A 27,707-nucleotide genomic window follows, 5' to 3' on the forward strand; every position below is an offset into this window, starting at 1 on the left:
AGATTTATCTCCTACTTCCTGTCTCTCTCTGCCTGGAAGTCCCACCCATACCTCCTGTCTGGTTATTGGCTGTTCAGCTCTTTATTAAGTCAATCACAGTAATATATCTTCACACAATGTACAAATAGCCCGTAGTATATGTTACAAGCCGGGTGTTGGTGGCACACACCTCTAATGTTAGCTAGCAGTTGGGAAGCAGAGGCAGGCAGATAGATATCTGTGAGTTCAAGGTCAGCACGTAACTAAAAATAATAAAATAGCTGTGTTGGTGGTACACACTGTTGTGGAATATTCCTTTACACAGTGTGAAGATGTGTCACTGCGATTGATTTAATAAAAAGGTAAACGGCCAATAGCTAGGCAGGAGGTAATAGCAGGAACTTCTGGACAGAAAAAGCTCTGGGAAGAAGAAAGGCAGAGTTACAAACCAGATGCAGAGGGAACAGACATGCAAGAGGAGAAGCAAAAGCCACAAGTTATATGACAACACATAGATGCATAGAAATGGATTAAAGTTGTTATTTTTGTGAGCTGGCAGCCCAAAGAAAAATCTGTTTATAGCACACCTATAATTCCAGCACTTGAGAGGCAGAGGTAGGCAGATCTCTATGACTTTGAGGTCAGCCTGGTCTATGAAGTGAGTTCCAGGACAGCCAAGGCTATACAGAGAAACCCTGTCTCAAAAAAAGCCATAATAATAATAAATTTTAAGAAAGATCCAATTTGCCAGGTGTGGTGGCACTCACCTTTAATCCCAGTACTCAGGAGGTACAGGCAGGTGGATCTCTGTGAGTTCAAGGCCAACCTGGTCTACAAGGCAAGCTCCAAGACAGCCAGAGCTGTTACACAGAGAAACTGTATCTTGAAAAACCATAAATAAACAAACAAATAATAAGAGTGCATGGCAGTAACTTCAATAACTACTACAAAATTCATACAGTGCTTAAAAGCAAGGAGATAAGAAATTTAATCCAAGATGACCAAGAGGGTGTACTTGGTCTGCTCTCTGTCTTCATTCTCATCTCTTTACTTATTTATTTAAAGATTTTATTTAAAATTTTAATTACCTTTGTGTGTGTGTATGTGTGTGTGTGTGTGTGATGTCAGCGCAGATGTCAGCAGAGACCAGAAGAAATTATCTGATCTCCTAGAGCTGATGCTACACACAGTTGTGAGCTGCCTGATATGGATGCTGGAAACTGAACTGAGATTCTCTGCAAGAGCAGTAAATGTTGAACCATGTCTCTCTCCAGCTTTCATTTTAGACAGGTTCTCATGTAGGCCAAGCTGGCATGGATCGTTTTATATACCTTGAATTCCTGAGTGCTGGGATTAAAGGTTAAATTAAAATAAAAAACTCAGAAAACAAACAAACAAAAATCACCCCCCCCCAAAAAAAAGCCGGTTGTGGTGGCACATGGCTTTAAACCCAGCACTCGGGAGGCAGAGGTAGACAGGTATCTGTGAGTTTGAGGACAACAAGACTGTTACACAAAGAAACCCTGTCTCACCAAACAAAACAAAACAGAATCAAAACACAAAAGAAAAACCAAATAGTCAAAAACTTTCCTGGAAGTATATACCTCAAAAGAGTCAACTTTATTGCAAGTTGTATTTTAACATGGCTGATTTTTGAGGGGATTTTTCCTTTCTGTTTTATCGAAGAACTGAGAAAAAAAAAAACTGAGGGCTTCATGCATGTTAAGCAATCACTCTCCCACTGAGTCGTAGCCCTATCCCTAAAGTTGATTTTTATTTAATTTTACTTTTGTTTTTTGAAACGAGTTCTTGCAATACATTCCAGGCTGTCCTCGAACTCACTAAATAGCCCAATTTGGTGTCAAACATAAGGCCCTCCTGTTTCACCTCCCTGTGCCAGGATTATAGGCATGTGCCATTATGTCCAGCAAGCAGATTTTTATTTTTAATTGATTAATTTTTTAGACAGGCTCTTACTATATAGCCTTGACCGATTAGGAACTTCCTTTGTAAACCAGGCTGTTCTGACTGCCTCTGTCTCCCAAGGGCTGATATTTAAATGACAAAGATTTTTTGCGAGATGAAACAAAACCTGTGTCTAAACTTTGTAAACAGCATTGGGTGTGGTGAACCACCACCTGTAATCCCAGCAGGCAGAGGCAGGAGGATGTAGGTTTAAAATGAACCCGGGCTATAGAATGAGTTCCAGGACACCCAATGCTCAGGCTTGGGTGCAAACTGGGAGTAGGGCAGTAGAGGAAGCAGCTGAAGAAGAGAGGCCAATTTTGTGGCCTATTGCCCTTACATCAGTGCAGTCAGGAAGCTGTTTTCAGCTCAGTGCCTCATGGAAAATACCCTTCTCTGCCCTGCCCAAAAGGCCTCTGGCTTCATGACCCAGACAGGTTCAGTCTCTTCTGCTGTTTCCTGAAGTCTTGAACTAGTGGTGCTTCTTGAGTACTTTTTGAGCTTCACTCTGAATCCCTCTGTGCCAAGTGGTAGAAGGGGCGGCACCCTCTGAGCTCTCTGCTCAGGCCTCCGCCTTCACTCAAATGCCTCTTTCTTAAGACTCCATCGAACTCGGCATCCATACTTTCACAGAGGGCTGGTGGGGCGCCCCTAAGATTTTTTTTTTCCTTTCATGAGAAAAGAAGGTGACAGGAGGTGGTCCTATGGGGAGGGAGACCAGACCAAGTGCCCAAGTGCCCAAAGTTATTTCATGGGAACAGGGCGCTGCACCACTCGGGGAGTGTTAGCAGGCTGAGCAGGGGCCTATGGAATGCTTCACTGAGTAACAGGCATGCCCATAAAAATACCGTAGCTACCAGGGCTGCAATCTGCCATCTGGGCCCTAGGCCTTCCTTGCCCCGAGGCCTCAGCTAGCTGGACTTAGTTTGAATTCCAGCCCCCTCGACTTTTCCTCGCTTGGGAGGTCAGAGCTGTGAGCCTGGGAGGGGGCGCCACTGGGAAGAGCTCCATCTTCCCAGAAGCTTTCCTCAAAGAGCTATAAGAGGAAGTAGAGAGGGCAGGAAAGGTCACGAAGAGGCCAATCCTGAGGACAAAGAAATTAGGCACTGAGCATGCTAGAAGTGGGAGTAGGGGGTTGCAGGTCTAAGAACGCCCTCTCTGCGACCTTTTCCTTCTGGGCTAGGCTGGAGACCCACGTTTGGTAGGTAGGGACTGTGGAGTGTGCGGGAACATGCCCCGCCACACCTCCTTCACAGGCTGGGGACTCAGGTTCGCGCGCACATCCTTGAAGGATCCTGGCCTCGCGTCCTGGATGGGCAGGGGTTCGAAGAACTGCCCGAGGTTATGGGGTTCTGCACTAAGGGGCTGGAGACGTTCAAACGCCTGACCAGGGCGCGGCACGAACGTAATTGTGTACGAGTTCCCATCACTGGCCAGCGCCCTCCATGGCTAAGTGGAGGCGGGGCAATCTGGTTCACAGCCTGGATCCTCTCCCCACTGCCCAGCCCAGGGATCCCAAGAATATTCCTGCCAACGATTTCCAGTCCAAGGCTCCAGGGCGGCGGGGGTCCCCGATGGTGAGGTTGGGGTCACTCTGGTCTCAGGGGTTCAGGATTACGGAGCTCCTGGATAAAGATCCCGAGGGGGTCCCAGTCACGCGCGGGGCTCTGCGGCTGGGTTCGGATGAAACAAGGAGCGAGGGTGTGGCGAGGCGGGGCCTGCTGGCCTACTGCGGGGGAGGTGATCTCACTCTCCCCTTCTCTCCCCCCACGCGCTCCTCTTCCCCTCCCCTCCCTTCCACGCACGCCGCCCCGCCCGCCGCTGCCTCCGCAGCAGCAGCAGCAGCAGCAGCAGCAGCAGCAGCCGCATCCGCATCGGGAGCGGAATCACGGAGGCGCTGGGTGTCGAGTCCGAGGCCGGCGTACGTAGGGGTTAGGCTGGCAACCCGACCGGTGCAGGTAAGACGGGTTGGTTTGTTCCCTTGGCCGCAACAGCGATCATTCTACGTTCCAGATATAACCCGGCCTCGGGCAGAGGTACAAGCGGGTTTCGTGCTGGCCTCGGTAGAGGGCAGGGAGGCTGGAGCCCCACCCATACTAGGCACCCGGCTTTGGGCACTGCAGTCTGGAGTGGGATAGGGCAAAGTGGCTAGCTAGGTGCCAGAGCCCGACAGCTGAGGGGTAACTGGGCGGCACCTCAAAAGCAGGCTTAGGGAGGGGCACAAGGGTGGTCAGACAGGTTCTGTATGGGAAGGTGGGGCTGAAGCTGGCATATCCCTATGGGTGTGTGTGTGTGTGTGTGAGGAAAGAAATGTGAACCCAGCAAAATGTCCCTCTAACCTAGTCGACCGTCGTGGGGTGTGGCTCTGGGCGTGGCTGCTCCTCATACCCCCCCCCCCCCCATTTAAGGTCCTGTTTGCTGAAATAACCCAGTGTCTAGCAGGGTGTGAGAGAGACGGAGCAAAGCAGTGGAGGAAAGAGAGGGAACAGGAGGGCTGGGCGCTGCCTGCTCCTCTGCCCCAAGGTGGGGAGGGGGCTTTGTTCTTCACCTCCTCCTTTCCAAATTCCTGCTGGGAATCCCCTCAAATTATATGCAAAGCCAGTCTACTCTCAGGTGCAGCAGGGAACCTCTTCCCTTAGATTCTTTGGCCAATAAAGGCTAGGAGAGGAGAGATGTGCCTCTGGGTACCTATGGGTGTTGACCATGGGTCCATCAGGTAGGAATAAGGGGAAAAGGTTCTCATTGGCTCAGGACCAGGGACTTCTAGAAGCAAGGTGCCTGGGACCCTTTTCTGTAGAGACTGCAGCAATTTTGGCCGTTGCCATATCTTACAGTCTCTGTTTAATTATTGGAGGGGAGAGCTTTCCATACCCTATTCCCTTCTGCTTGTTTCAGAGTTTTATTGATTTACAGGTATTGTAAAGAACAGCAGGTATAACCCACTGCCCCTGACCTACTATGTAGAACCTCTACCCGTCACTGCCTGTCTCAGGGAGGCAGGACCACCATCTGTCTTGGGGTCTGACTCAAGATGACTTGATCCAGTAGTAGGGTTTGCTGGCAGCCCAATGTTATCTCTGCTGACTCACATGGTCCTTATGGTGAATAAGATCCAACAGGCTTTCTTCCCTCGTTTACGATCCTTTCGTAGGGTGGCTAGGGTGGGGCCTGCCCAGGGTCTCTCACCTCTGATGGACTCCTTGCTGCCAGGTGGTAGGACTTGCAAAACCTAGCCTCTCACCTGGCTCAACATCTATGTAGCACTGTATACATGCTTACTGTCAGGCACCAAGCCTTCAGTCACTCTCAAGTGTCTGTGGCCACATGGTGAGTTGGTGCTAGGGCTGCAACGGGAACCCCCACTTCTCTGCTTCCTTGTCCTATCCCAATATCTTCCATTCTCTATTCATTTGTTTGTGTATACAATCCCCAAAGCAATACATCTTGTTACAGTACATTTTAAATACACAGGAGAAACTTATTGAAATGCATTTGAAATAGACACAGGAGAACAAAAGAAATTAGGAATTGCTGGTGATCTGATTACTAGGGAGAGGAAAACACGTTCAGTATTCAACACAGCACAGCCTTCCTGGATTGCTACCATGTACTCCCAAGAGGCTTCTCCCCCAGTGCCCAGCCCCTAGTCTTCTGCAGAACACCATGGCACAAGGTAGTCAGGCATGGGGTTTATTCACCATAATGACTGCCCAGGAGCTTAGCGACAAAGGGCAGGTAGCCATTTGCTAGACAGGTTCACACTGCTGAGTGTCTGCTTGGACTAGACTGCACATGAAAGTAACCAGTCACCAATACCATCCTTGTCCCTATGAAATATAGATTTACTTTCTTTCTTTTTGTTCCACGATAATTTGAAGGGAAAATGGAAGACAGTGTAAAGGAAGGCCAGGAGACAAGGGAGCCCTGCTATGCTCTCCATTTGGCCTCCCCCAAGTCTGTACTCTTTCTGTTGCTGAGGAATAGGCACTTTCTATGGGAAGCACTTGGCCATGATCAGCTAGGAAGGGTGAAGGGGACAGATGAGTGTGCTATATTGTCTGTTACCCAGATCAATGACTTGAGACAATCAGGCCCTTACCTATTTTGAGCTTCAGCCCCCACGGCTTCCATTCTTTCCCATTTTTATTTGCATTTTGGGTTTTTTTTTTTGTTTGGTTTGGTTTGGTTTTTTGAGAGAGGATTTCTCTGTGCAGCCCTGGCTGTCCTGGAACTCTCTGTAGCCCAGGCTGGCTTTGAACTCAGACATCTGCCTGCCTCTGCCTCTCAATTTCTTTCTAATTTTTGAGACAGGGTTTCACTCTGTAACTCTGACTGATCTAGTACTCAATATGTAGCTAAGGCTGATATCAAGCTCACAGTAATGCTCCTGCCTCAGCCTTCCTGTGCCATGACACCAAACTTGAGCTTCAGCAGTGGTGGGTCATTGATATATTCAAGGTCTCTTTCAAAGCAAATAGTCCATAGTCCCACCCAAAATTGCAACAACTAGGTGCTCCTCAGGACTGTGAGGGTGACATGACCTTTCAGAATGACCTAGCCCAATGATCCTATCACTGCCAATAGCTCCAAGACCACGTGTGTTCAGGTTATAGAGTAGAATTGAGGTCCCGTGCAGAGATCTGCCAGGCCTCCCTTTGTGGACAAGGTGTGAGGGAGTACCCTGTAGTCTAGGCACTGGGAATGGGTCTGAATTCCAGGACTAGTATCCCAACTGGAAGCATCTTTGCCCTGTCACCTGCTCCCATAATGGGAAAGGCAGGGTTTGGATCCCTGTATGGGGCCAACTAGAATGGACCCTCAGTGGCCCCACCCATTAGACCCTATAACCTTTCTGTCTGCCATTTGCTCTAATCTGGTCATCTTTTCTGCTCTCCCAAGCTCCTTGCTGCCACCCTGTCATCCTCTCATTAGACCGTTCTTTTTTCCTCATTTGCCAATGGAGGGGGGGTAGATGCAGCCCCCTCCTTCCCTCATCTCTTCTGTCTTCCTCCCTGCCTTTGCCTGCCCACTTCCCCTTCCAGTTGGTTCTCCTTGCTCTTTCTGATTGCCATTTTGTTGATTTTGCATTTCTTAGCTTCACTCCCTACTTCCCTAAAGTGTTGTTCTCTCTCAGGAGCTCCTGATGACTGTGAGCTTGGCACTCAGTTGTCAGTCCCAGTAATAGGGGTGACCCTTAGTGTACTTTAATTGTCATACCCCTAAATTGGGCTAGACACCCCCCTATGACCTTGTCTGACCTGAAGGGGAGAGAGAAGCATCTGATGACCATCCTGCCTGCTTCCCCAATATCAACAGGGTCTTTGTGACTTCCTAAAGGCTGTGGTTGAAGGGAGAGGGAGGAGTCAGAGGAGGGCGGGGAGTTCTTTCGCCAGGGGAAGGATCTGCTCTGCTGGCCTTTCTGGAAGCTTTTCTTTGTCCACTATCCCCCACCCAAGACCCCAGAAGCTTGCCTCAGCTTTTCCAGGTTGAAAAGCTGCAAGGCCACTTGGTCTGCATTCAGCAGTTTGTGCTAGTCCCTGGCCCCTAAACCCAGCAGGGGCAGCTGCATAAGCCAGGGATTGGGTGGGGCAGGAAGGTAACAGAATATGCACTTGTACATAGGGAACTTTGGAGTCTGTCCGTCTCATTTTGGGTCTGAAGATGAGGCTTAAAGGATGAGGACTGTCTCTTTAGGAGTGCCCTCATTCCTCAGAAATCCAGTATAACGCATACAGTGCCAGGCAAAAATGGGATGGGGGAAAGGTAGCCTTAGTCTGGAGGTTTGCATGAATGAGTTCGGTTGCTGGGTAGCTTTGGACCTGTGTGTACATGTTCTAGTATTTTTATTTGCATGTGTGAGGCTCATGTATCTGGCCACATGTGTGCATTTGTGTAACTTCCATTAGTCTTGTTTGTCTGTATGGGGCTCCTATTTGGCTGTCTGTGAACATTTGTATATTTCTATGCATGTTCTTGAGAGAGTGTACACACATACACATTCTCTTGTGTCCCTAACAAGGTCTACATTGGGAGGGTGGGATGGGGTGGTGGCTGGCAGATGCAGCACTGGTTCTTGTTGGGGGCAAAGTCTCTAATCAGGCCAGGCTTTGGTCTCAGTGGAAGGGGCTATTCCCTTGGGCCCCTCCCCAGATGGCTTCGTTCATGCCTGAGGAATGCTCAGGCCACAGGGAGGACAGAAGCACCATTGTCCACTCCTAGGCTTCTTGTGCCTCTTCTTCCCTTTAACCCTTTGGAAATAGAAGCCCCAAGGGTCTGCTGGGGCCTGGCAGTGTCTGAGACATTTCCAGGAGTCGTTCTGGAACCAAAGACAAGTAGCTGCTGCTCCGTTCACCACATTTTATTCAGCTTCCTCTACCTCAGATGGATTGCCTACTTGTTTGGTGGCCCCTCACCCAAGGAGTGGATCCATATAGTCTCCTCTGACCTGGCCCCTAAAACCCCTCAGTGAGTCTCATCCTATATGACCCATGAAACCTATCAGGGCCAGGAGAACCCTGATACCCCCTGCTACTTCATAGCTCTGCCTCCAGCACTTCGGAAGGCTGGATTTTGGTCTTATCACCAGTACAGAAACAGAGCCATTGCTGTCCCTGAGATCTAGCTGGAGAGAGGGACCTTTTGTGAGCCTTTGGTTGCAAGGCAGGTAACAGCAGGCTGAGATTCCAGCTACCAGAGAGAGGACAAGGAAACCCACGGGACTTCAGGCTAAGAGGAACCCAAGTGGAGGGGCTGATAGGTTGTTTGGTGTTAGGCCTGCTCCATGAAGGCATACTGTTGCTTACATGGCACTTCCTCATGTCCACTCTCCCCCATCTCTTACATTTGCCTAGCAAATAGGCCCTTTCCTATGAAACAGAATGGCTTGGAGGCTATCCTTGACCAGGCCTCTGGCTCTCAAGGATTCAGACAGGAACAAATTAGGATGCTAGAGGAGCTTTTGACAGCTTCAGGAGCCTTTACACTGTTTCAAACTCCACCCTTACTGAGTACCTATGGCAACTCTGCACACAGTTCATCTTTGGGTCTCAGTTTTGTCTCATGTCAAATGGAGCTAATGAAATGAGTCTGTGGAAAAGTGCTTAGAAGAGTCCCTGGTAGGTGGTAAGTGTTGATATACATCATGGTTGAGGGAGTGTAGGGTGGGACCAGCCAATGATGAGGAGCCTCCCTCCCTTCCTCACAAAGGATTAACCTCCATCTGCTCCCTTCCCATCATTTAAGGAGAATGGTCCTTAACAGGTGAGCCTTAGTTGCCTTGGAGACGGGCGCCTCAGGCAGGATGAGGGGGCTGGGATAAGAAAGACTGTGGCTGGATGGGGTATACTCTTTCCAGTCCCCCTTAGGGAAGATGTAGGACAGAGTCTAAGACTTTTGGGCTTCCAGGTACCCGTGCAGGCTCCCTCAAGCCTTTATGTATTATGTATTATCTAAATAACCCAAAAGGTTAGAACAAGGCTTCCCCCACTTTTGCTGTCAGACTCCATCACCATAGAAACCCACAGCCAAAGCCTACGGGGTGGGGGTGCTTAAAGGGGCATAGTGCATAGGGGTTAGGTGACACTTATACCTTCATGTCCATATTGATGAGGTACCAAAACTCTCCTACTTCCTCCCAGGCCTGAGGGACAGACTTGCCACCCATTCTGACCCTGTCATAGTACCGAGAACACCAAGTCCCAGGACAGCTCCCATTCTGGCCTGCTCCCGTTCCCCTAGAAACTGAGTAAAAAGCTTAGATATTATTTGCTCCACCTTTGAAAGAGCCTTTTGTTTCTTCTCCTTTGGGAAAGACTGGCAATGGCAGTCCAAGAGTGGTTAGGCGTGTGTTTAAAGTACATTTGCATGGCATCCTTGGAGTGTGTGTGTGTGTGTGTGTGTGTGTGTGTGTGTGTGTGTGTGCGCTCAGAACTGAAGCGACAATCCCAGGTTGACCTCACAGGCCTTGTCCTGTCAACTGGCTTGGCCAGCAGTGCAGTGATGTAGACAAGTGGACTCCCCTCAGGACTCAGGGCACAAAGTAGCTAAGGTAAGGGCAGAGGTGAGGCTCCTCAGGAGCTGTTCCTGAGCCCTGCCTTGTGCACCTGTGATCTAGATCTTCATCTCCTGGACTTGTCCTTCCCAATGATTGCTGCACCCTTTCTCCTCCTTGTTCATATGAGATTTGCATCAAGGTAGTTAGGATGATGGGGGCTAGCTTCACTTAGGTGCATGCTCACCTTTGTCTTATACTCCACAACATGGTGGGAGGTGTACACGGTGATAGATATACATGATTGGTACACACACACACACACACACACACACACACACACACACTGTTGTGCCTATGATTTTGTGTGCATCTTCCCCAGCCAGGCAGCTGCCTATTCTGCACTGGCATGTGCTCAGCAGCAATCTTAGAAGGATCTACTGAGCTCCTGGGGCTTCTCCCTCATATTCCTTCTCCACCTGTTCTCTGGCACATGTGCATTAGCCAACAGGGAATCATTTATCTTGTCTTACGACTGTCCTGCCCCAGTGCCACAAGTGGGCAGGGGCTCACCACTGTCACTGTGGTGTTTTTGTTGTCTCTCTGGCCTCAGTGCTCAGCATCTCTACTCTCTCAGGCCTGCTCCTACACTCAGCTTGACTTCCAAGCACAGAAGCCCCCCTCCACTGACCCAGACTCAGTGTCCCTCCTTTCCTGCCCCTTGCCTGGCACCATCTTCCGCCAAGGACTGGGACCCCTGCAGAAGGAGGCAGCTGTGGCCTGCACACATACCTATCCCTCTTCTCTCTCCGCCCTTTCTCAGCAGTTAGTTTTGCACCTGTCTGTCACCCTTTGTATTCCTTTTACCTCTTTTTTTTTCCTGTCCTCAGTGCCCAGGTCTCTGTTTCCATATTTCTCCATCTTGTTTATCTCTTAGCTATCTAGTCTTCTAACAGCTGTCTTTGTCATCTGTTATCTGCCATCCCCCTAACCCTGCTTCTCAGACTCTCCTGCTCCCTCCTGCCACTTTCTCACTTTGACTGTCACCCTTGGCAGGCTGGGCCTTGGCTCCATCTGTGGAACACTCACCACCCCTTTTGCCCTCCATCGTGCTGATGGGGGGTCAGGGCCTGCTGATCTAACAACCATAGCTCTCTCTATAATTGCCTGAGAGATCAGAGACACAGCAGCAGTAGGAAGGGAGACAGGAGAGCCCCTTCCCATCTGTCAAAGGCCTCTCAATCTTCTGGCTCCTTTCTGCCTGTCTCTGAGTACCCAGCATAGTGGCAAGAGAGATGACAAATACTAGAAGACAGAAAAATAAATTAAATGTGTGGTTATTAGGATGAATCCAGGATGGGGCACATGCAAGGGCAACACTTGCTCCTCACTTTGCATGTATACCACACCCCATTCTGGGATTGAAGATTTGGAAGAAAAATGAGGAAGTAGCTTGATAGAAATCACCAGATCAATACACAGAGCATCAAAGCATCCTCCTAGACAGGACAGTCCTTCTTTGAGCTTCCCTTGCTCCAGTCCTCAAGCCCCTCCACCTCAGACCAGGGCTTATAGTTCTCAAGGCTGTTGTTTGATCCCTTGCTCTCTGATCTGAGTCTCCTACTGCTTCCTGCAGGCCTTGAAGTCAAGACTAAGGCTGCCTGGGGCTGCCTGGCCCTGCTAGCACTGGTTTTGTTGGGGGAGGTGTTGGTAAAACAAAACCACTGTTCTGTTCCATTCTGGGCCCCAGCTCAGCTCAGTTCTTGCAGGTTTGGACTGATCATCTATTTTCCCCTTCCCAGTGTTTAAGTCATTCCCTTGGCCTCCAGACCAGCCCTATTGACCCACCCTGGTGCTCTGCCGCCTTCACCAGTATTGGAGGGCAAAACTACAAGCTGACTGCTGCTCTCAGATCACCCCCTTGTGTGAAATTGATTTCTGACTCCTAGCTGTCCTAATGGAGTTCAGATGCCTGAACATGGCATTCCAGGACTCTTGATCTATCTTTTGGGTATTCTAATTTTTCTTTTATATTTATTAATTTATGTGTATTTATGCCATGATACTTACTCATGAATAAGTAAATTCATGAAAATCAGAGAACAATTTATGGGAATCAATTCTCTCTTTCCATTCTGTGGGTTTCAGGGATCGAACTCATGTCATCAGACTTTATCTGACAAGCGTATTTACTCACAGAACCATCTTATAAGTCCTCCTTACTGGCTTTTTACATTTGGGTGTCCTAGTGAGGCGCCCTACTTTGATAAGATCCTGGTTAGATGGATTTGTTGAGAGCATGCAGATTGGGGTTCAGGGCCTCTAGCTCAGTCACCCAGCATTGCATGCTCGTTTGTTCAACACCCTTGCCTCTTTTATGCCTTCTATTATGTCAGTCCAAGTGGCCCGTTTTCTTAGTCGTCTGTTTCCTCTCCTGATCCTTTTCTTGGAACTCCAGTCTCTGGACTCCACTGCATCCATGGAAACACACTTGGAATGACTTGTCTGTTTGGTTTGCTGGTTGATTGTTTGGCTTTTTGAGACAGAGTTTCTCCATGTAAGAACCCTGACTGTCCTGGAACTCACTTTGTAGACCAGGCTGGCCTCGAACTCCGCCTGCCTTTGCCTCCTGAGGACTGGGATTAAAGGCATGCGCCACCACTGCCTAGTTCATTCAGCTCTTGGAAATATAACAATAAAATTACAAGCAAAGTTCTTTACACGTGTGTGTGAGCTAGGTAGGAGTCATAGGGATTCATCGTCTACAAACACTTTCAGACACACGAAAAGCTAGTAGCTACACATGGATTCCTTCAGACACAAACCAACAACATATGCTTGTGAATGCACACACATAGCCATATAAATACTTCCCACATGCAGATCTGCATCCACACACATATCCTTGGACACCTGCTCACAGGTATATCAAGACACACATGGCTATTGGTACCCACAGAGGGGTTAATTGGGGCAACAAATTGATACTGGAGAGGTAGCTGGCAGGAAAGCATAGACCAAGAGAAACTAATGAAGGGAATCTGGAATTCTAATCAAGGTAGTCTCTTACAGGTTTCTCCTTCCAGGGTAGAATTGCTTGTGTAAAGAGGGGAATGGAGGAGAATTGCTTGTGTAAAATGGGGAAAGGTTATTATCTGGGGGCGGGACTGAGGGAGGGGCCAAGATCTGGGCTTTGCTCAGATGTTAGTCATTAATGGCTGCTCCATCCATTCTTCCTCTCTCCTCCCCCACCTTCCCTCCTCCCTTCTCTCAGTGCCCCCCACTGTCAGCAGTTACTACTGTAAGCCAACCACTAATCTCCTTCCCTTCGGCGGGAGGGTGAGTGGACTCCAACCAGTTGTGCTACACTGAACTGCCCCGGTACTAGGAAGATGGTTGTGGTGCTGTGGTACCTGTGGCCTCTCCTCTTCTGCAGCCCCTGCCTGCTCATAGAGATTCCTGACGAATGTGAGTAGCTGGAGGATGTTTCGGCACCTCCTCCCACTGCTGTGCTGAACCCTTCTTTTTCTTTTGCCTCTTCACTTTCTCCCCATTTTTAGCCCTCACTCCTTTATCATAGGGTGGACAAGAGGTACTCAGTACACTCTACCTTTAGACCAGGAGGAAAGCATGGGGCGTGTCAGCACCGTGGACAGGGATATGCATGCTTCCAGCACCACGGACAGCAGACAGCACAAAAGACCTCTTTCTGGAATCTTAACCTTGCTCTCCTCTAATACGCACACCCTTTCCTTTTTACTTTTTCTTTTTCTTTCTTTCTTTTTTTTTTTAGCATGCACACCCCTTCCTAGCCCACTCTCTCTTCTGCTTCCATTCCCTCCAAACACACCCCAGGGATGAGGCAGCGAGGAGAATGGGCAGTACTAAGATCTCAGTTCTTTCTCATCTTGGGCCCTGGGTATCCTTATCTCTTAACTGAGACAAGAAAAGACACCTTGAAAACACCAGGTCCTGACTCAACTGCCATCTGAATTCTTTTTGGTGTGTAATTATTTGGTGGAAGCAATGGAAAGGGCTGGAACGGGTGTCTGTGATGCTCGGGGGACATCACAGGTAAGTGTATGGCTATTGTGGAGTCTAGCTGTAGAATGAGACTAAGCTTTTGGGTTGGGTTGCGTATTGTGTGTGTATAATGTATGTATTTTGACTGACCCGATGACTGTTGCTGGAGATTATTTTAAAGTCCTATTTGAGTAAGTTTGTGAGTCACTTTAACTTATTTAGAGGTCAAGTTTGTGGAAATGTTGAGGTATTTGCCTATAACGTTTCATTGTAGTGGGCTGGATATATGGGTGTATGGGTAAGTAGAGTATGTTCTCAGATGAGGAGTAGTTTTGCTATGATGGAATTTCCTCCTAAGTTTCAGCAAGAGTTGTTTGCACACTGCTCTAAGTGTTGTCATCCTGTAGGAAAGAACCATATATGATGGCATTTATGCATATTGAGTTGCCAGACTTTAATCCCTGCCCACTTTGTCATCTTTGTCTCTGAGTCTGGACATAAAGAGAGACAAGCTCTGGAGCAGGGGTGGGGAAGAATGTGCCAAGAATGGGATAGGAGCCAAGCGAGGTGAGCTTTGGAGGAGGTGAAGAGAGACTGGTGGCACAGAGATTGAGGCTACTCCCTTACACATTCACTTATCCAGCAGAGTTGCTTAGGGACTTATAAGTGTGGTTGGAAATATGAGCCAGACACTTGCTCCCATTAGAATCAGAGATGTAAATGGAATGGGACACAGCAACAGAAGCACACACAGGTGAAGATTTATACTTCAAGGAGCAGTCGTCTGCACAAACATAAAGGAGCAGTTGTCTGCACAGACATGGGGAACTACATACACAACCCAGCACTGAGATGTAAGCACGGCCAGACAAGTCTGCATGTGTGCTCTAGAAAGGCCTTAATACGTACACCAGCAGACATGGGACATGCGCATTCCAGACCCATGCCTGTGCCAGACCCCAACTTTTGCACATTCACTGACATACAGTGGTCCTTCTTCCCTCTCTGCCTTTCACTTGTCTTTCAAGGTCTGCCTCCTAATCTGAAGTGCCAAGGCCTTAGGCTGGTTATCAACCTACCCTGCTGCCAGATGGACTGGTCCATTTTGCCTGGATGTGTCTCTGTGTGGTGGGGGCAGGGATAATTTAGAAAAAGTGGCAGTGAGGACAAACAGCTAGGTCAAGAGACCACAGCAGCGCTAAGGCTGTCCTGCGCAATGACCAGCCCTTGGTACTGACTCTGATACGACACAGAAGGCAGCCGTGTTGCTTCCCTATTGAGACCTACCCCCCATCTTTCCTTCCCCAGCCTCTCCAGCCCCCCTTTGTCTCTCTTCTTGTTTCTTTCACTTAGTTGATTCCCCTCATCCTGTCACTGCTGTCACTCCCTTGCTCTCAAATTGGCTCCTCTCCAGCTCATAGGCCTCTGTGGTGTTCCTAGGGAGACCTTTTTTCTCTTCTGGGAGCCTTATGCTGAAATTGGAGTCTTTTGTAGAAACAAAGCTTTCAGAGCCAGCCCACTGTACCTATTCCCCCTTCTCCCCTCCCTCTATTCCTCTTCTGCTCAGTAGAGTCCTGGGCTTGGGGCAGCTCCTCTGCCCTAGGGAGCTCGGTGGCCTCCTGGGAGTAAGGATGGAGAGAAAGAGCACTGGCACAGGTCCTGCGGGTTATGGAAACTCAGATGTTGGCAGGGCCTTTGGCGAGGGCTTGAGGAGGAGGGGCGCCAGGCTCTGAAGGCTGGGCCTTCCTAATTGAAAACACTGAACTGCACTAATTGGATTAGGAGGGAAGTGGGCTGGAGCGGGGAGGGTGCCAGTTGCCAGGCTGCCTGCCTCCAAACCTTCCAAGGCATCTTGGAAGAAGGTTAGTTTTGTGGGCCTTACCCAGCCTTGCCAGGGACTATAATAGCAGTCTTTTGTTTTTGTTTGTTTGTTTATTTGGTTGGTTTTTTGAGACAGGGATTCTCTGTAGCTCTGTCTGTCCTGGAACTTGCTCTTGTAGACCAGGCTGGCCTCCAACTCACAGAGATCCACTTGCTTCTGCCTCCCGAGGGCTGGGGTTAAAAGCGTGTGCCACCACTGTCTGAGTACTCTTTACTAAAGGCAAAAGTTCTGTATTTCTGGACCTACAGATCCTGGGACTCCATCTGGTGGAATCTTTTTTTTTTGGACATTGTGCCATCTAGAGATTCTGCCCAGTGCCCCCTGAGCTTTACCTGCCATTGCTCAGCCCAGCCTGTACCCTCTTATTACCACCACCATAACCTTTCCACTTCTCTTCTCCGTGGGAATCTGCTCCAGCATGCATCTCCTGCCATTGGACCCTATTGTGACTGTTCTCAGCATTTCTCTCCCTTCTCTCCCTTGCTGTCTGGATTCTCAGATAAAGGACACCATGGTAAGTTGAGGAGTGGGAGTATGTATTTGAAGGCCACGGAGAGAGGAGGAGGGGCCTTGGGCTGAGCCAGCACACCTCTGTCCTGAGTATTGGAGGTCGCTTTGCTTTCTTTTAGTGCTGTAAGTGGGTGTGGTTGGGGGCTTTTTCTGACTCAGATCCTTTGTCCCTTAACTTAGTCCAGAAACTCCTCTTGGCTTCTTCTCTCACCTGAGTTTAACATCTTTGCTCTGTCTCTGCTTCTGCTGGAATTTCTGTCACTCTCATACTGCTTCTGTCTATTGCTGTCTCTCTGGTGCCATGGCTTCCCACTAGGAATTGTTCTTCTGTGTCAGTTTTTTATCTGTTTGTTTGGTGTGTGTGTTAGTGTGTGTGAGTGAGTGTGTGTGTGTGTGTGTGTGTGTGTGTGAGAGAGAGAGAGAGAGAGTGTGTTGGGAGGGTTAAAGACAGGATTTCTTTGTGTAGCCCAGCTGTCCTGGAATTCTCTATGTAGAATAGGCTGGCCTCAGACTCAGAGATCTTCCTGCTTCTGCCTCCTGAGTGCTGGGATTAATGATGTGCACCACTACAGCTGGACTGGAATTGTTTTTTCTTTTTTTTTTCTTTTCTTGACTTTTTGTTCTTTCTGTCTCTCTAATCCAAGTACTTAGCTTCTGAGAGCAGATGCTATCTTTTCTCCATTCCTCATGTGCACATTTCTGACTCCTTGTGTCTCTTAGCTTCTCCTTATATGCATATCCTCACTGGCCATGGATTTTTTTTTTAAGATTTATTTATTTATTATGTATACATCATTCTGCCTCCATCTATGCCCGCACGCCAGAGGAGGGCGCCAGATCTCATTACAGATGGTTGTGAGCCACCATGTGGTTGCTGGGAATTGAACTCAGGACCTCTGGAAGAGCAGTCAGTGCTCTTAACCGCTGAGCCATCTCTCCAGCCCGCCATGGATTTTTTTTAAGGACCCTAATATCTTCAGGATGAGACAGGGGTTGAGGCCATGGTACCAACTAGGCATAACTTTCCCAATTTTCTTATTTTGTTTCCAGTGATGGAGCCACCTGTCATCACAGAACAGTCTCCACGGCGCCTGGTTGTCTTCCCAACAGATGACATAAGCCTCAAATGTGAGGCCAGAGGCAGACCTCAAGTAGAGTGAGTAACCCTCATCTTCTGCGCCTCTGACTGCTGACCTCAACCTCTAGCCTACAAGCCTCCCTGACTTCTGAGTCTAGAAGCCTCAGATCTGGGCTGTAATCTTGAGTCCCTGCCCACTCTGGGACCACCCCCCTGGGGCTCCCTGGCTTCATAACCCCCAGTCCTATCCTGTTGCAGCATGTTTTGGGTGCCAGGACTTCTCATCCATGCTCTGCCCACAGGTTCCGCTGGACGAAAGATGGAATCCATTTCAAACCCAAGGAAGAAGTGGGTGTGGTGGTGCATGAGGCACCTTATTCTGGATCCTTCACCATCGAAGGCAACAACAGCTTTGCCCAGAGGTTTCAGGGCATCTATCGCTGCTATGCTAGCAATAAGCTAGGAACTGCCATGTCCCACGAGATCCAGCTTGTGGCTGAGGGTGCGAGGCACTGCAGGGCCAGGGAGGGCTTGGGGTACCTAAGAGGAAGGCCCTTAGATTCCAGAGGCTGGGTGGGGGCCTGGCTGACAAATGTTATCCTCTCAGCTGGTTGTGTGGTGACTGAAGTACCTGGGTACCCTGGTAGCCTTCATCCCACCCCAGCTGTCCCATTGCCCCTTCCTCTTTTTTCTAGTAGTCTACTCCATCTTGTCACCCTCTTTATCTCCACTGAACTTGGGATCACCTCATTGCCCCTTCCTTCTTTCAGTCTTTCTCAGTGCCCACCTTGTGATTGATGCTGGTGGCCTGGGTGCCGTGGCCTGGTTGAATGGGTGGGTGACTGCCTAAGGGTCTAGTTTGCCCTTCACCTATCTCTGTCTGAGTCACTCCTTGGCTTGGGCTTTGTGGCTGTTGTTTCTGCCTGGGTTCCTCTTCTACTTAGCTCATATCTGTCAACCTCTGCCATTCATCTTCCCTTTGTTTTCCTTCTTTGGTCACTGTTGCCGTCCACTCCTCTTCCACAGCATCTCTAACTTGGCTTCTCCATCCTCTCGTTCCTGGTTCCTGCTCTAGGGCTCTGTCTTTATCTGTGTCGCCCTTTCCCTGGGGGTTTTCCTCTACATTCCATCCTCCATGAGCTTTCTGCCTCCTGAGCACTTTCCTCTCCCTTCCCTGCTCCTTCAGTTACCTTGGGAACGGTTACCATGGTTTCCTGTGTCAAGATGATGGAAGGGTCTGTGACTCCCGCATCCCTTCACAGCTCCCCTCCCCCACTGCTGCACCTCAGCCTCCCCCTACTATTCTTGTCCTTTCTTCAGGGTGGGTGGGAGAGCTGGGAACTGTGGTGGATTAACCATTCTTGGCCACTTGACCTTCTGCTCACCATCTCTTTGCCATGGAACCCCCATCTCCACTATGAGCCTCAGAGGCATCCAGAATTTTTGCCTCCCTTTATGTGAATTTCCACCTGTCCCTTTCACACCCTTTCAAATCACTAAGACAGTTCTCCCTCCTCCTTCTTCCTGTCTTCAGCTGTTTTAACAAGGATGAGAGTGTCAGCCTCTGTCCTTTCCAGGTGCCCCCAAGTGGCCGAAGGAGACTGTAAAACCTGTGGAAGTGGAGGAAGGGGAGTCTGTAGTTCTGCCTTGCAACCCTCCACCCAGTGCAGCCCCACTCAGGATCTACTGGATGAACAGCAGTAGGTGTCAGAAGGAGCTGCTGCCTGGGACATAGGGGCTGGGGGCTGGGGTCTTCTCCGACAGATTCTCATTTCTATTTCCTTGTCCCTTCTGCAGAGATTTTACATATCAAACAAGATGAGCGGGTGTCCATGGGCCAGAATGGAGACCTGTATTTTGCCAATGTGCTGACCTCAGATAATCACTCAGACTATATCTGCAATGCCCACTTCCCTGGGACCCGGACCATCATTCAGAAGGAACCTATTGACCTCCGGGTCAAGCCCAGTGAGTCCCAGAAGCTTTGATAACCTTATCTCACATTTTCTTGACTTCCAGCCTTTCCCCAAGAAAAGAGACACAACCATATACATCCTCAAAAGCAGTATGGCTCTCAACTTTATGCACTGAGACCCCCTTTCTGTATGGTGAAGGCAGAGATGGACATGATTTTTTATGCTTTTTTATTTTTTTGAGACAGAGTCTTTCTCTGTAGCCCTGGCTGGCCTGGAACTTGTTATATAAATCAGAATGGCCTTGAACTCATGGAAATCTGCCTGCTTATGCTTCCCAGGTACTGGGATTGTAGTCATGTGTTACCAAACACTGCTAAAAACACAGTTTATAAACAAAAAATAGTTTCACTCTATAACCCAAGCTGGCCTTGAACTAATGATTCTTCTGCCTCAAATTCATGAATGGATGTTGATATTACAGGTAGGGCCACCATACCCATTGGGCATCCTTTTTTCTGGAACCCAGGGCCTCTTGAATGTTAAGCACACTTTTTATCCTACAGCCATTCTTTTTAACATAGGAGTAAGCAAAGGCCTAGGGGCCCACTGGGATGTCTTGAGTCCTCCAAGTCTGCTGACTCTCTTTCTCCTGTTAGCCAACAGCATGATTGACCGGAAGCCACGCCTGCTGTTCCCTACAAACTCCAGCAGCCATCTGGTAGCCTTGCAGGGACAGTCATTGATCCTGGAATGCATTGCTGAGGGATTGTAAGTGTGGGCTTCTAGGGTGGAGGGCTGGGGCTGGGTGACTCCAGGAAGCTTAGGCTTCAGGACTGAGTGGCTTTGTTATCTCTCCCGTCTTTTCTCCCTTGGCATTGTGACCCTGGGCAGCCCTACACCCACCATTAAGTGGCTGCATCCCAGTGACCCTATGCCGACACACCGTGTTATCTACCAAAACCACAATAAGACCCTACAGCTACTCAATGTGGGTGAGGAGGATGACGGAGAGTATACCTGCCTTGCTGAAAACTCACTGGGCAGTGCACGGCATGCCTACTATGTCACTGTGGAAGGTATGAGCCTGGTACACCATTTCCCAGCCATCACAGGCTCCTCAGAATGACTTTCAGATAGCCTGTAGTGTCCACTGTCATGGGAGAGGGCAGGGCCTGCACTAAGGGCCAGAGCAGGCTTTAGTCTTAGGTGGCTCTCTCCTTCTGCTCAGCTGCCCCATACTGGCTGCAGAAGCCCCAGAGCCATTTGTATGGACCAGGAGAGACTGCTCGCTTAGACTGCCAAGTCCAGGGCAGGCCTCAGCCAGAGATCACCTGGAGCATCAATGGAATGTCTATGGAGAGTAAGCAGGGCCTCAGCAGTGGTCGGGTGTGTGGGGAATACAGGAAACCATCAAGGAGGGTGACGAGGGGTCTCAGCACAGCTCAATGTTCTGACCTGGGCCTTTGGGCCCTGCCTGTTGCACACAGAGGTGAACAAGGACCAGAAGTACCGGATTGAGCAGGGATCTCTGATCCTGAGTAATGTGCAACCAAGTGACACAATGGTGACCCAGTGTGAGGCCCGCAACCTGCATGGGCTCCTGCTAGCCAATGCCTACATCTATGTTGTCCGTGAGTGCAGTGTCAGCAGGCTCTGTGGCCTATCTTTTGCCCCATCCTTTCTTCTCTCCCACCCACCTGCCTATTGTTGCCTCATAGCTCCCATTCTGTCCCTTCAGTCCACCAAAACTACTCAGCTATAGCTTCTTGGAGCTGCCTTGCTCCTTGCTAAGACTTTCACCCCGTTTCTCCTTCATCCTCACAATAGTTGGGAGTGGGAGTCATAGTAAGGACAGAATCTTGTCATCATGTCTGAGCAGAGGTGTACCCTGGACAAGATGTAATCCAAGATAGTCTGATGCCTTCTGTCACAGAGACCCAGAGAGATTGTGGGCTGGGCAAGGAAGACTTTGGACAAGACACTGACTGCTCTTTGAGACCAAATAATTGGGAGAATCCTGGTGACTAGCAACCATATAACCAAGGCTAAGAGGGACAGCCTGGAATGGGGAAGCCAGTGAGCATGACTCCCAAGGGTTTGTGTGTGCTATCTGGGGAGTCACTGACTTCTCCCATATTTGGGACCTCTAGACCTATCCTGTTTCCTGAGACTGTTCTTCTCCTAGAACTGCCAGCCAGGATCCTAACAAAAGACAATCAGACATACAAGGCAGTTGAGGGCAGCACTGCTTACTTGCTGTGCAAGGCCTTTGGAGCCCCTGTTCCCAGTGTCCAGTGGTGAGTGCCCATCCTGTGGAGGCTTCTAAGCTATTTCCTCATCTAAGGATCCTAGGAAGGCAGGGAAGTCAGGCTGGTTAGTTCAATACAGACCCTTTGCTTGCTCTAGGGTGGATGAGGAAGGAACCACCGTGCTTCAGGATGAACGGTTTTTCCCTTATGCCAATGGGACCCTGGGTATCAGAGACCTCCAGGCCAATGACACTGGACGCTATTTCTGCCAGGCTGCAAATGACCAGAACAATGTGACCATTTTGGCTAACCTGCAGGTTAAAGGTTAGATGATGCCCAGACATGACTGTTTGAAACTCCTAGGAGGTAAGGTTAAAGTCTGTGGAGAACATGAAAATGACTTCTTCTCACTTTTGCTCTCCTCAGAAGCAACTCAGATCACACAGGGGCCCAGGAGTGCAATTGAGAAGAAAGGTGCAACGGTGACATTTACGTGCCAGGCCTCCTTTGACCCCTCTTTGCAGGCCAGCATCACTTGGCGTGGAGATGAGCGAGACCTCCAGGAACGTGGGGACAGTGACAAGTAAGGGTCCCCAGCCCCAAACTGGGTTAGGTAGAAGCGAGCAGAAAAAAAAAATTTAAAAAATTAAAAAAAGGAGGCAGACATTGTAGCCTTGTCCAGGCAGGAGGCACTACTGCTCAGAGAACATAGTGGAACATAGTGGGACAAGGAAAGGGGGCAGGAATGACAGGAAAAGTGAATCTGCTACTAGCCAAGGGCATGTGTGCCCCCTCTACAGGTATTTTATAGAAGATGGGAAATTGATCATTCAGAGCCTGGACTACAGTGACCAGGGCAACTACAGCTGTGTAGCCAGCACTGAATTGGATGAGGTCGAGAGCAGGGCACAGCTCTTAGTGGTGGGTAAGTCCTAATATAGTGTTAGGTACAAAGGGTACCTCCTTTTGGTCTACCATGTCCAGGCACCTGTTGCTGCACATTCTGAGTTGTGGGTGGGGGCTTATGGACAAGGCCAGAGAATCCACTCTGAATGAGAATCCACCCTCTGTGGCCCTCAGGGAGCCCTGGGCCAGTGCCCCACCTGGAACTGTCTGACCACCACCTGCTGAAGCAGAGCCAGGTGCACTTATCTTGGAGCCCTGCTGAAGACCACAACTCTCCCATCGAGAGTAAGAGACCTGAGTGTCGTATGCCCCTGCACTGTCCCGGACAGTTCTCTCTCTTCCTGGGACTCTCCTCTATTCCAGAACCATAGCCACAGGATGGCCTGCCTCACTGAGGCACATGCTTGTTTTTCCAGGGGTCTTGTGTTCCTTCATAGTACCCTCCTCCTTCTTGCCCTCCTCACAAAGCTGTGTTATATGCTCATTACTCCACTGTGGTTTTGTTTCTTGGCAGAGTATGACATTGAATTTGAGGACAAGGAAATGGCTCCCGAGAAATGGTACAGTCTGGGCAAGGTGCCAGGAAATCAAACCTCTACCACCCTCAAACTGTCCCCCTATGTCCACTACACCTTTCGGGTCACTGCCATCAACAAATATGGCCCTGGGGAGCCCAGCCCTGTCTCTGAGACTGTGGTCACACCTGAAGCAGGTAAGCCAAGGCAGTACCCTCTTCTAGATCACCTGGAAGGAGTGCCAGTCATTGGGATCCAGGTTCTGTGGAGAGGGTCTGGAGAGGTGCTGTGCCCATGCCCTCTGCTTCCAGGGATTCAAGGGGCAACAGGGAAGGTTGTGATGCACTCTTGGGGCTGCTGTTTTATTGCTTCAGGGGCCAGCATGGGCCATTTGTTCCTCATTCTTGCTACAGCACTGATAGGTTGATACTTTACTTTCCAGCCCCAGAGAAGAACCCTGTGGATGTGAAAGGGGAAGGGAATGAGACCAACAATATGGTCATCACATGGAAGGTGAGGGTCCCTACCCTGATTTACATTATGGACACGAATCCAGGACCCAGCTCTTTGCTGTCCCTTGACTGTGCTAAAGAGGAAGCCAGTGTCTGGGGAATATCTGGCCTGGAGGACAAGGCACAGAAGATGGGAGCTCTTGGCCAATGGGCTTCTTTTCTGCTGGCCTCCTCCAGCCCCTCCGGTGGATGGATTGGAATGCTCCCCAGATTCAGTACCGTGTGCAGTGGCGCCCACAGGGCAAACAGGAGACCTGGAAGGAACAGACCGTGAGCGACCCCTTCCTGGTGGTGTCTAACACTTCCACCTTTGTGCCTTATGAGATCAAAGTCCAGGCAGTGAACAACCAGGGCAAGGGCCCTGAGCCCCAAGTCACCATTGGCTACTCAGGGGAAGACTGTGAGTACTAGAGTGGGCCTGGCCCATGCCAAGGGGTGCAGAAGCTGGTGGCCAGAATCCTCATGCATGTCAGCCTGTGCATATGTATATTTCATCCCCCACTTGCCATTGTCAGCCTCCACCTCTCAGTGCTTCAGTGTACAATTCCTACAATCAAAGACATGCATTCCCATAGATATTGCAATGTAATGGAATTCTGCACAGCTCAAATTGCTGCATTTCTACCATTAGCAGAAATAGCAGCCACTATTCCAGTTGAGTGAACAAGCACTATCTTTGACAGCACTTCCTCTCTCTGATTCAGGGAATATTTGGTATAGGCTGAGCATCCCTTATCAGAAAATTCCAACTCTGAGATTGGAGCTGAAATATGGCTCCCTAAGTGGGAAATTCCACACTCGACTTTTTTTCTGTTGGATCAATGAAAACACAGGCTTGCTAAAAATAGTGTAATACACACACACACACACACACACACACACACACACACACACACACACATATGGCTGGGATACACTTCATTTGGTGGAGTGCTAGCCTAGCATAATGAAGGCTGGATTGGATCCCTAGCACCATATAAAGCAAGCATGGAGGTGTACCCCTGCAATCCCAGCACACTGGAGGTAGTGTCAGGAGGATTGGAAGTTCAAGACCATCCTTAGCTACATATATATTTTGAAGCCAGCCTGGGCTCCAGGAGTCAGTCTCTCTCTCGCTCCCTCTCTCTCTCTCTGTATGTATGTATGTGTGTATATAATAAAGCTAAATGTGTCATTCCAGAATTTTGGAAGCAGAGGAAAAAATTAGATGATACCCTGGGATACATAGTAAGTTCCAGGATAGCCCTAACGACAGAGAGAAATACTGTGGATTTAGACTTAGAACCTATCCTCAAAACATCTCATTATGTATATGCACATATTTCAAAACATAAAAGAATCCAACTCACCTCAGTCCCGGCATGTCAGTTAAGAGCCAGTTACCAGAGCATGATCCCATGCCTTGTGGGTTTCCTTGAGTCTGAAGCATCACCAAATGGTAATTTTGAGCACCCACTTAAGATGTTTTGTGTGATTTCTCTGTGTAAGTTACTCCTGAAGAGCCCTATTCCTCACTGAATAGTACCTTGTGTAGCATGCAACTCCCTTTTCTTTGAGGTGTCTTGTGTGCTGATTCAGGTAAGGGCCTGTGTCTTCTCCAAATAAGTGGCTGTTTTCAGACCCCCAGGTGAGCCCTGAGTTGGAAGACATCACAATCTTCAACTCAAGCACTGTGCTGGTCAGATGGAGGCCTGTGGACTTGGCCCAGGTTAAGGGCCACCTCAGGGGCTACAATGTAAGGACTCAATATGGGGAAAGGTAAAGAGGGGCAAGATAGGGCTGAGGGCCGGGAATCTGTCATCTGGGAGCAGCTCTCCTGAATGTTCTTGGGTTGGAAGAAAGGGCCTATGAGAAGAGTGGTGAGGATCATGTGTTGGAGGTCCTGTTGAATGATTTCTGCCATCTTGAGATCTGTTGACCATCTGTACAGGTAACATACTGGTGGAAAGGCAGTCAGAGAAAACACAGCAAGAGGCATGTCCACAAAAGCCACATGGTGGTACCTGCCAACACCACCAGTGCCATCCTCAGTGGCTTGCGTCCTTACAGCTCCTATCACGTGGAGGTACAGGCCTTTAATGGGCGAGGCTTGGGACCGGCAAGTGAATGGACCTTCAACACCCCAGAGGGAGGTGAGTCTGACACCTCACCCTGTACCTACATCCCCTGCCCCTTCTCCTTGGACTCAGGTGAGGACCTGCTACCCTTCTGTGCTTCCACAGTGCCTGGTCACCCTGAGGCTTTACACCTGGAGTGCCAGTCGGACACGAGCCTGCTACTGCACTGGCAGCCACCACTCAGCCACAACGGAGTGCTCACCGGCTACCTTCTCTCTTATCACCCCTGTGCGTGCACTATACCTGCTGTGGAGGCTCAGGGATGCAGAAAGGCCCCTGAGGCACTAAGTCAGCCCCTTGCTTCTCTCCACAGTGGATGGGGAAAGCAAGGAACAGTTGTTCTTCAACCTTTCGGACCCAGAGCTCCGAACTCATAATCTCACCAACCTCAACCCCGACCTGCAGTACCGCTTCCAGCTACAAGCTACCACCCAGAAGGGCCCTGGTGAGGCCATTGTGCGTGAAGGAGGCACCATGGCCCTGTTTGGTGAGCTGGAACAAGGGTTTGGGGATGTTAGCCTTGAGGGTTTCCCTGTGCTTGACCCAGGGAGAAGGTTGATTGGGGGGGAGGGGATAAGCTAAGGAGAGTGGGCCTTTGAAGGGCCTTGTGGTACCCTCTGCTCCTCCATTCTCCAGGGAAGCCAGATTTTGGCAATATCTCAGCCACAGCAGGTGAGAACTACAGCGTGGTCTCCTGGGTCCCTCGGGAGGGCCAGTGCAATTTCAGGTTCCACATCTGGTTCAAGGCTTTGCCAGGTGAGTACAGAGAGATATTCCTGGGGCAGGGAGCTAAGGCTTTGTCCCCTGGCCCCAAGGTGTCCCCAAACTTCTTACTAAGTCCACTGTCACTGTGCTTTGCAGAAGGGAAAGTGAGCCCTGATCGCCAACCTCAGCCTCAGTATGTAAGCTACAATCAGAGCTCCTACACGCAGTGGGACCTACAGCCTGACACCAAGTATGAAATCCACCTGATGAAGGAAAAGGTGGTCCTGCACCATCTGGCTGTGAAGACTAATGGCACTGGTGAGGCACTGGGGCCACCATCTAATGCCAGGAAGCCTTGGGCTCCATTGCCGGGTTTGTTGCATGCAGCCCTTAGCAGCCATGATCCACTGCACAGCTCTCGCCTCCCTGAAGTCTGAGTGTGCTTTGGACAGTGTGCCTCTCCCTATACCGTCTACAGAGGGCTCTCTTCCCTCTCTCCTCCTCTGCTACTGAGGCACCTTCTGGCCCCCTATAGCTTCAAGTGAGTCCTGAGCACCAGGCCCTAACTCAGAGGCTGCTGCTCAAGTTTAGGAATAAATGTAGTGTGCCCCTTGGCAGCATAGCTCATCCCAGGGTCTGGACTTTGTCTCCTTCCCACGCTGTGCCTTCAGGCCCCGTGCGAGTTTCTACTACAGGTAGCTTCGCCTCTGAGGGCTGGTTCATCGCCTTTGTCAGCGCTATCATTCTCTTGCTCCTCATCCTGCTCATTCTCTGCTTCATCAAGCGCAGCAAGGGTGGCAAGTACTCAGGTAACTCTGGAAAATGTGCAGCTGAGGGTAGAGAAAAACTATCTTGCCCCAAGAGCCCCAGCTGGGGAATGGCAGGATAAGCACAGTCATAGAGGTGGGATTCAGATCAGAGGCCAAGGCTGCCTTCTTCCCAGGCTGCGGCTACAGAGGCCTATGCCACTGGCAGCTGGACCTGCATGGGTTGGGTGGGTCACTCTGAAGGACAGTGCTGGGAGCTCTCACAACAAAGGGACTCAGAATCTGGGGGTGAAGTTGACTCCTGGTATGTCTGTAGTGAAAGACAAGGAGGACACTCAGGTGGATTCTGAGGCGCGGCCCATGAAAGACGAGACCTTTGGCGAATACAGGTGAGCAGGGGAAGGAGCAGGGGTTTTGACCGAGCTTTGCCTGACCTCTTCTTACCCAACTCCTCTCTCTTTTCTCTGCTTCGGGGTGACTTCAGGTCCCTGGAAAGGTAAGGTGGGACAGTGGGGATGTACAGTTAAAGCCCAGGGACTGAGAGGGACCCCCCATTTTTGCTCTTTTGGGGAGAAGTCAATACCTAGCTACTC

The 27,707-nt window shown here is 49.7% G+C and overlaps 1 protein-coding gene and 1 pseudogene across 4 annotated transcripts in view; one reads left to right on the forward strand and one right to left on the reverse strand.

Moving 5' to 3' along the window:
* LOC125415340 (transcription factor EB-like) overlaps positions 1 to 3,819 on the reverse strand; it is an 18,406-nt pseudogene extending 14,587 nt beyond the window's left edge.
* Positions 3,458 to 27,707, forward strand: part of L1cam (L1 cell adhesion molecule) — a 26,004-nt gene continuing 1,754 nt past the window's right edge. Inside the window, exons 1-28 of one of the 4 annotated variants that reach the window (XR_015000431.2) lie at positions 3,458 to 3,521; positions 3,784 to 3,902; positions 13,209 to 13,402; positions 16,339 to 16,353; positions 17,400 to 17,505; positions 17,730 to 17,929; positions 19,005 to 19,127; positions 19,225 to 19,395; positions 20,000 to 20,111; positions 20,235 to 20,419; positions 20,572 to 20,703; positions 20,831 to 20,974; positions 21,529 to 21,640; positions 21,750 to 21,916; positions 22,019 to 22,175; positions 22,393 to 22,517; positions 22,673 to 22,783; positions 23,013 to 23,210; positions 23,456 to 23,526; positions 23,703 to 23,925; positions 25,145 to 25,260; positions 25,456 to 25,657; positions 25,748 to 25,870; positions 25,956 to 26,129; positions 26,279 to 26,398; positions 26,504 to 26,665; positions 27,019 to 27,156; positions 27,431 to 27,610. Coding sequence is in view for 3 of the 4 variants with exons in the window: in XM_048457582.3 (XP_048313539.1) it covers positions 13,327 to 13,402; positions 16,339 to 16,353; positions 17,400 to 17,505; positions 17,730 to 17,929; positions 19,005 to 19,127; positions 19,225 to 19,395; positions 20,000 to 20,111; positions 20,235 to 20,419; positions 20,572 to 20,703; positions 20,831 to 20,974; positions 21,529 to 21,640; positions 21,750 to 21,916; positions 22,019 to 22,175; positions 22,393 to 22,517; positions 22,673 to 22,783; positions 23,013 to 23,210; positions 23,456 to 23,526; positions 23,703 to 23,925; positions 25,145 to 25,260; positions 25,456 to 25,657; positions 25,748 to 25,870; positions 25,956 to 26,129; positions 26,279 to 26,398; positions 26,504 to 26,665; positions 27,019 to 27,156; positions 27,431 to 27,503 (3,536 nt within the window). In the remaining variant the exon portion in view is untranslated. The remainder of the gene's footprint in view (positions 3,522 to 3,783; positions 3,903 to 13,208; positions 13,403 to 16,338; positions 16,354 to 17,399; positions 17,506 to 17,729; positions 17,930 to 19,004; positions 19,128 to 19,224; positions 19,396 to 19,999; positions 20,112 to 20,234; positions 20,420 to 20,571; positions 20,704 to 20,830; positions 20,975 to 21,528; positions 21,641 to 21,749; positions 21,917 to 22,018; positions 22,176 to 22,392; positions 22,518 to 22,672; positions 22,784 to 23,012; positions 23,211 to 23,455; positions 23,527 to 23,702; positions 23,926 to 25,144; positions 25,261 to 25,455; positions 25,658 to 25,747; positions 25,871 to 25,955; positions 26,130 to 26,278; positions 26,399 to 26,503; positions 26,666 to 27,018; positions 27,157 to 27,430; positions 27,611 to 27,707) is intronic. The other 3 variants (XM_048457582.3, XM_048457584.3, XM_085684915.2) reach the window with 3 other exon arrangements.

Source organism: Myodes glareolus, chromosome X, assembly GCF_982192425.1.
Source record: "Myodes glareolus chromosome X, mMyoGla1.1, whole genome shotgun sequence".
Lineage (NCBI taxonomy): Eukaryota > Metazoa > Chordata > Mammalia > Rodentia > Cricetidae > Myodes > Myodes glareolus.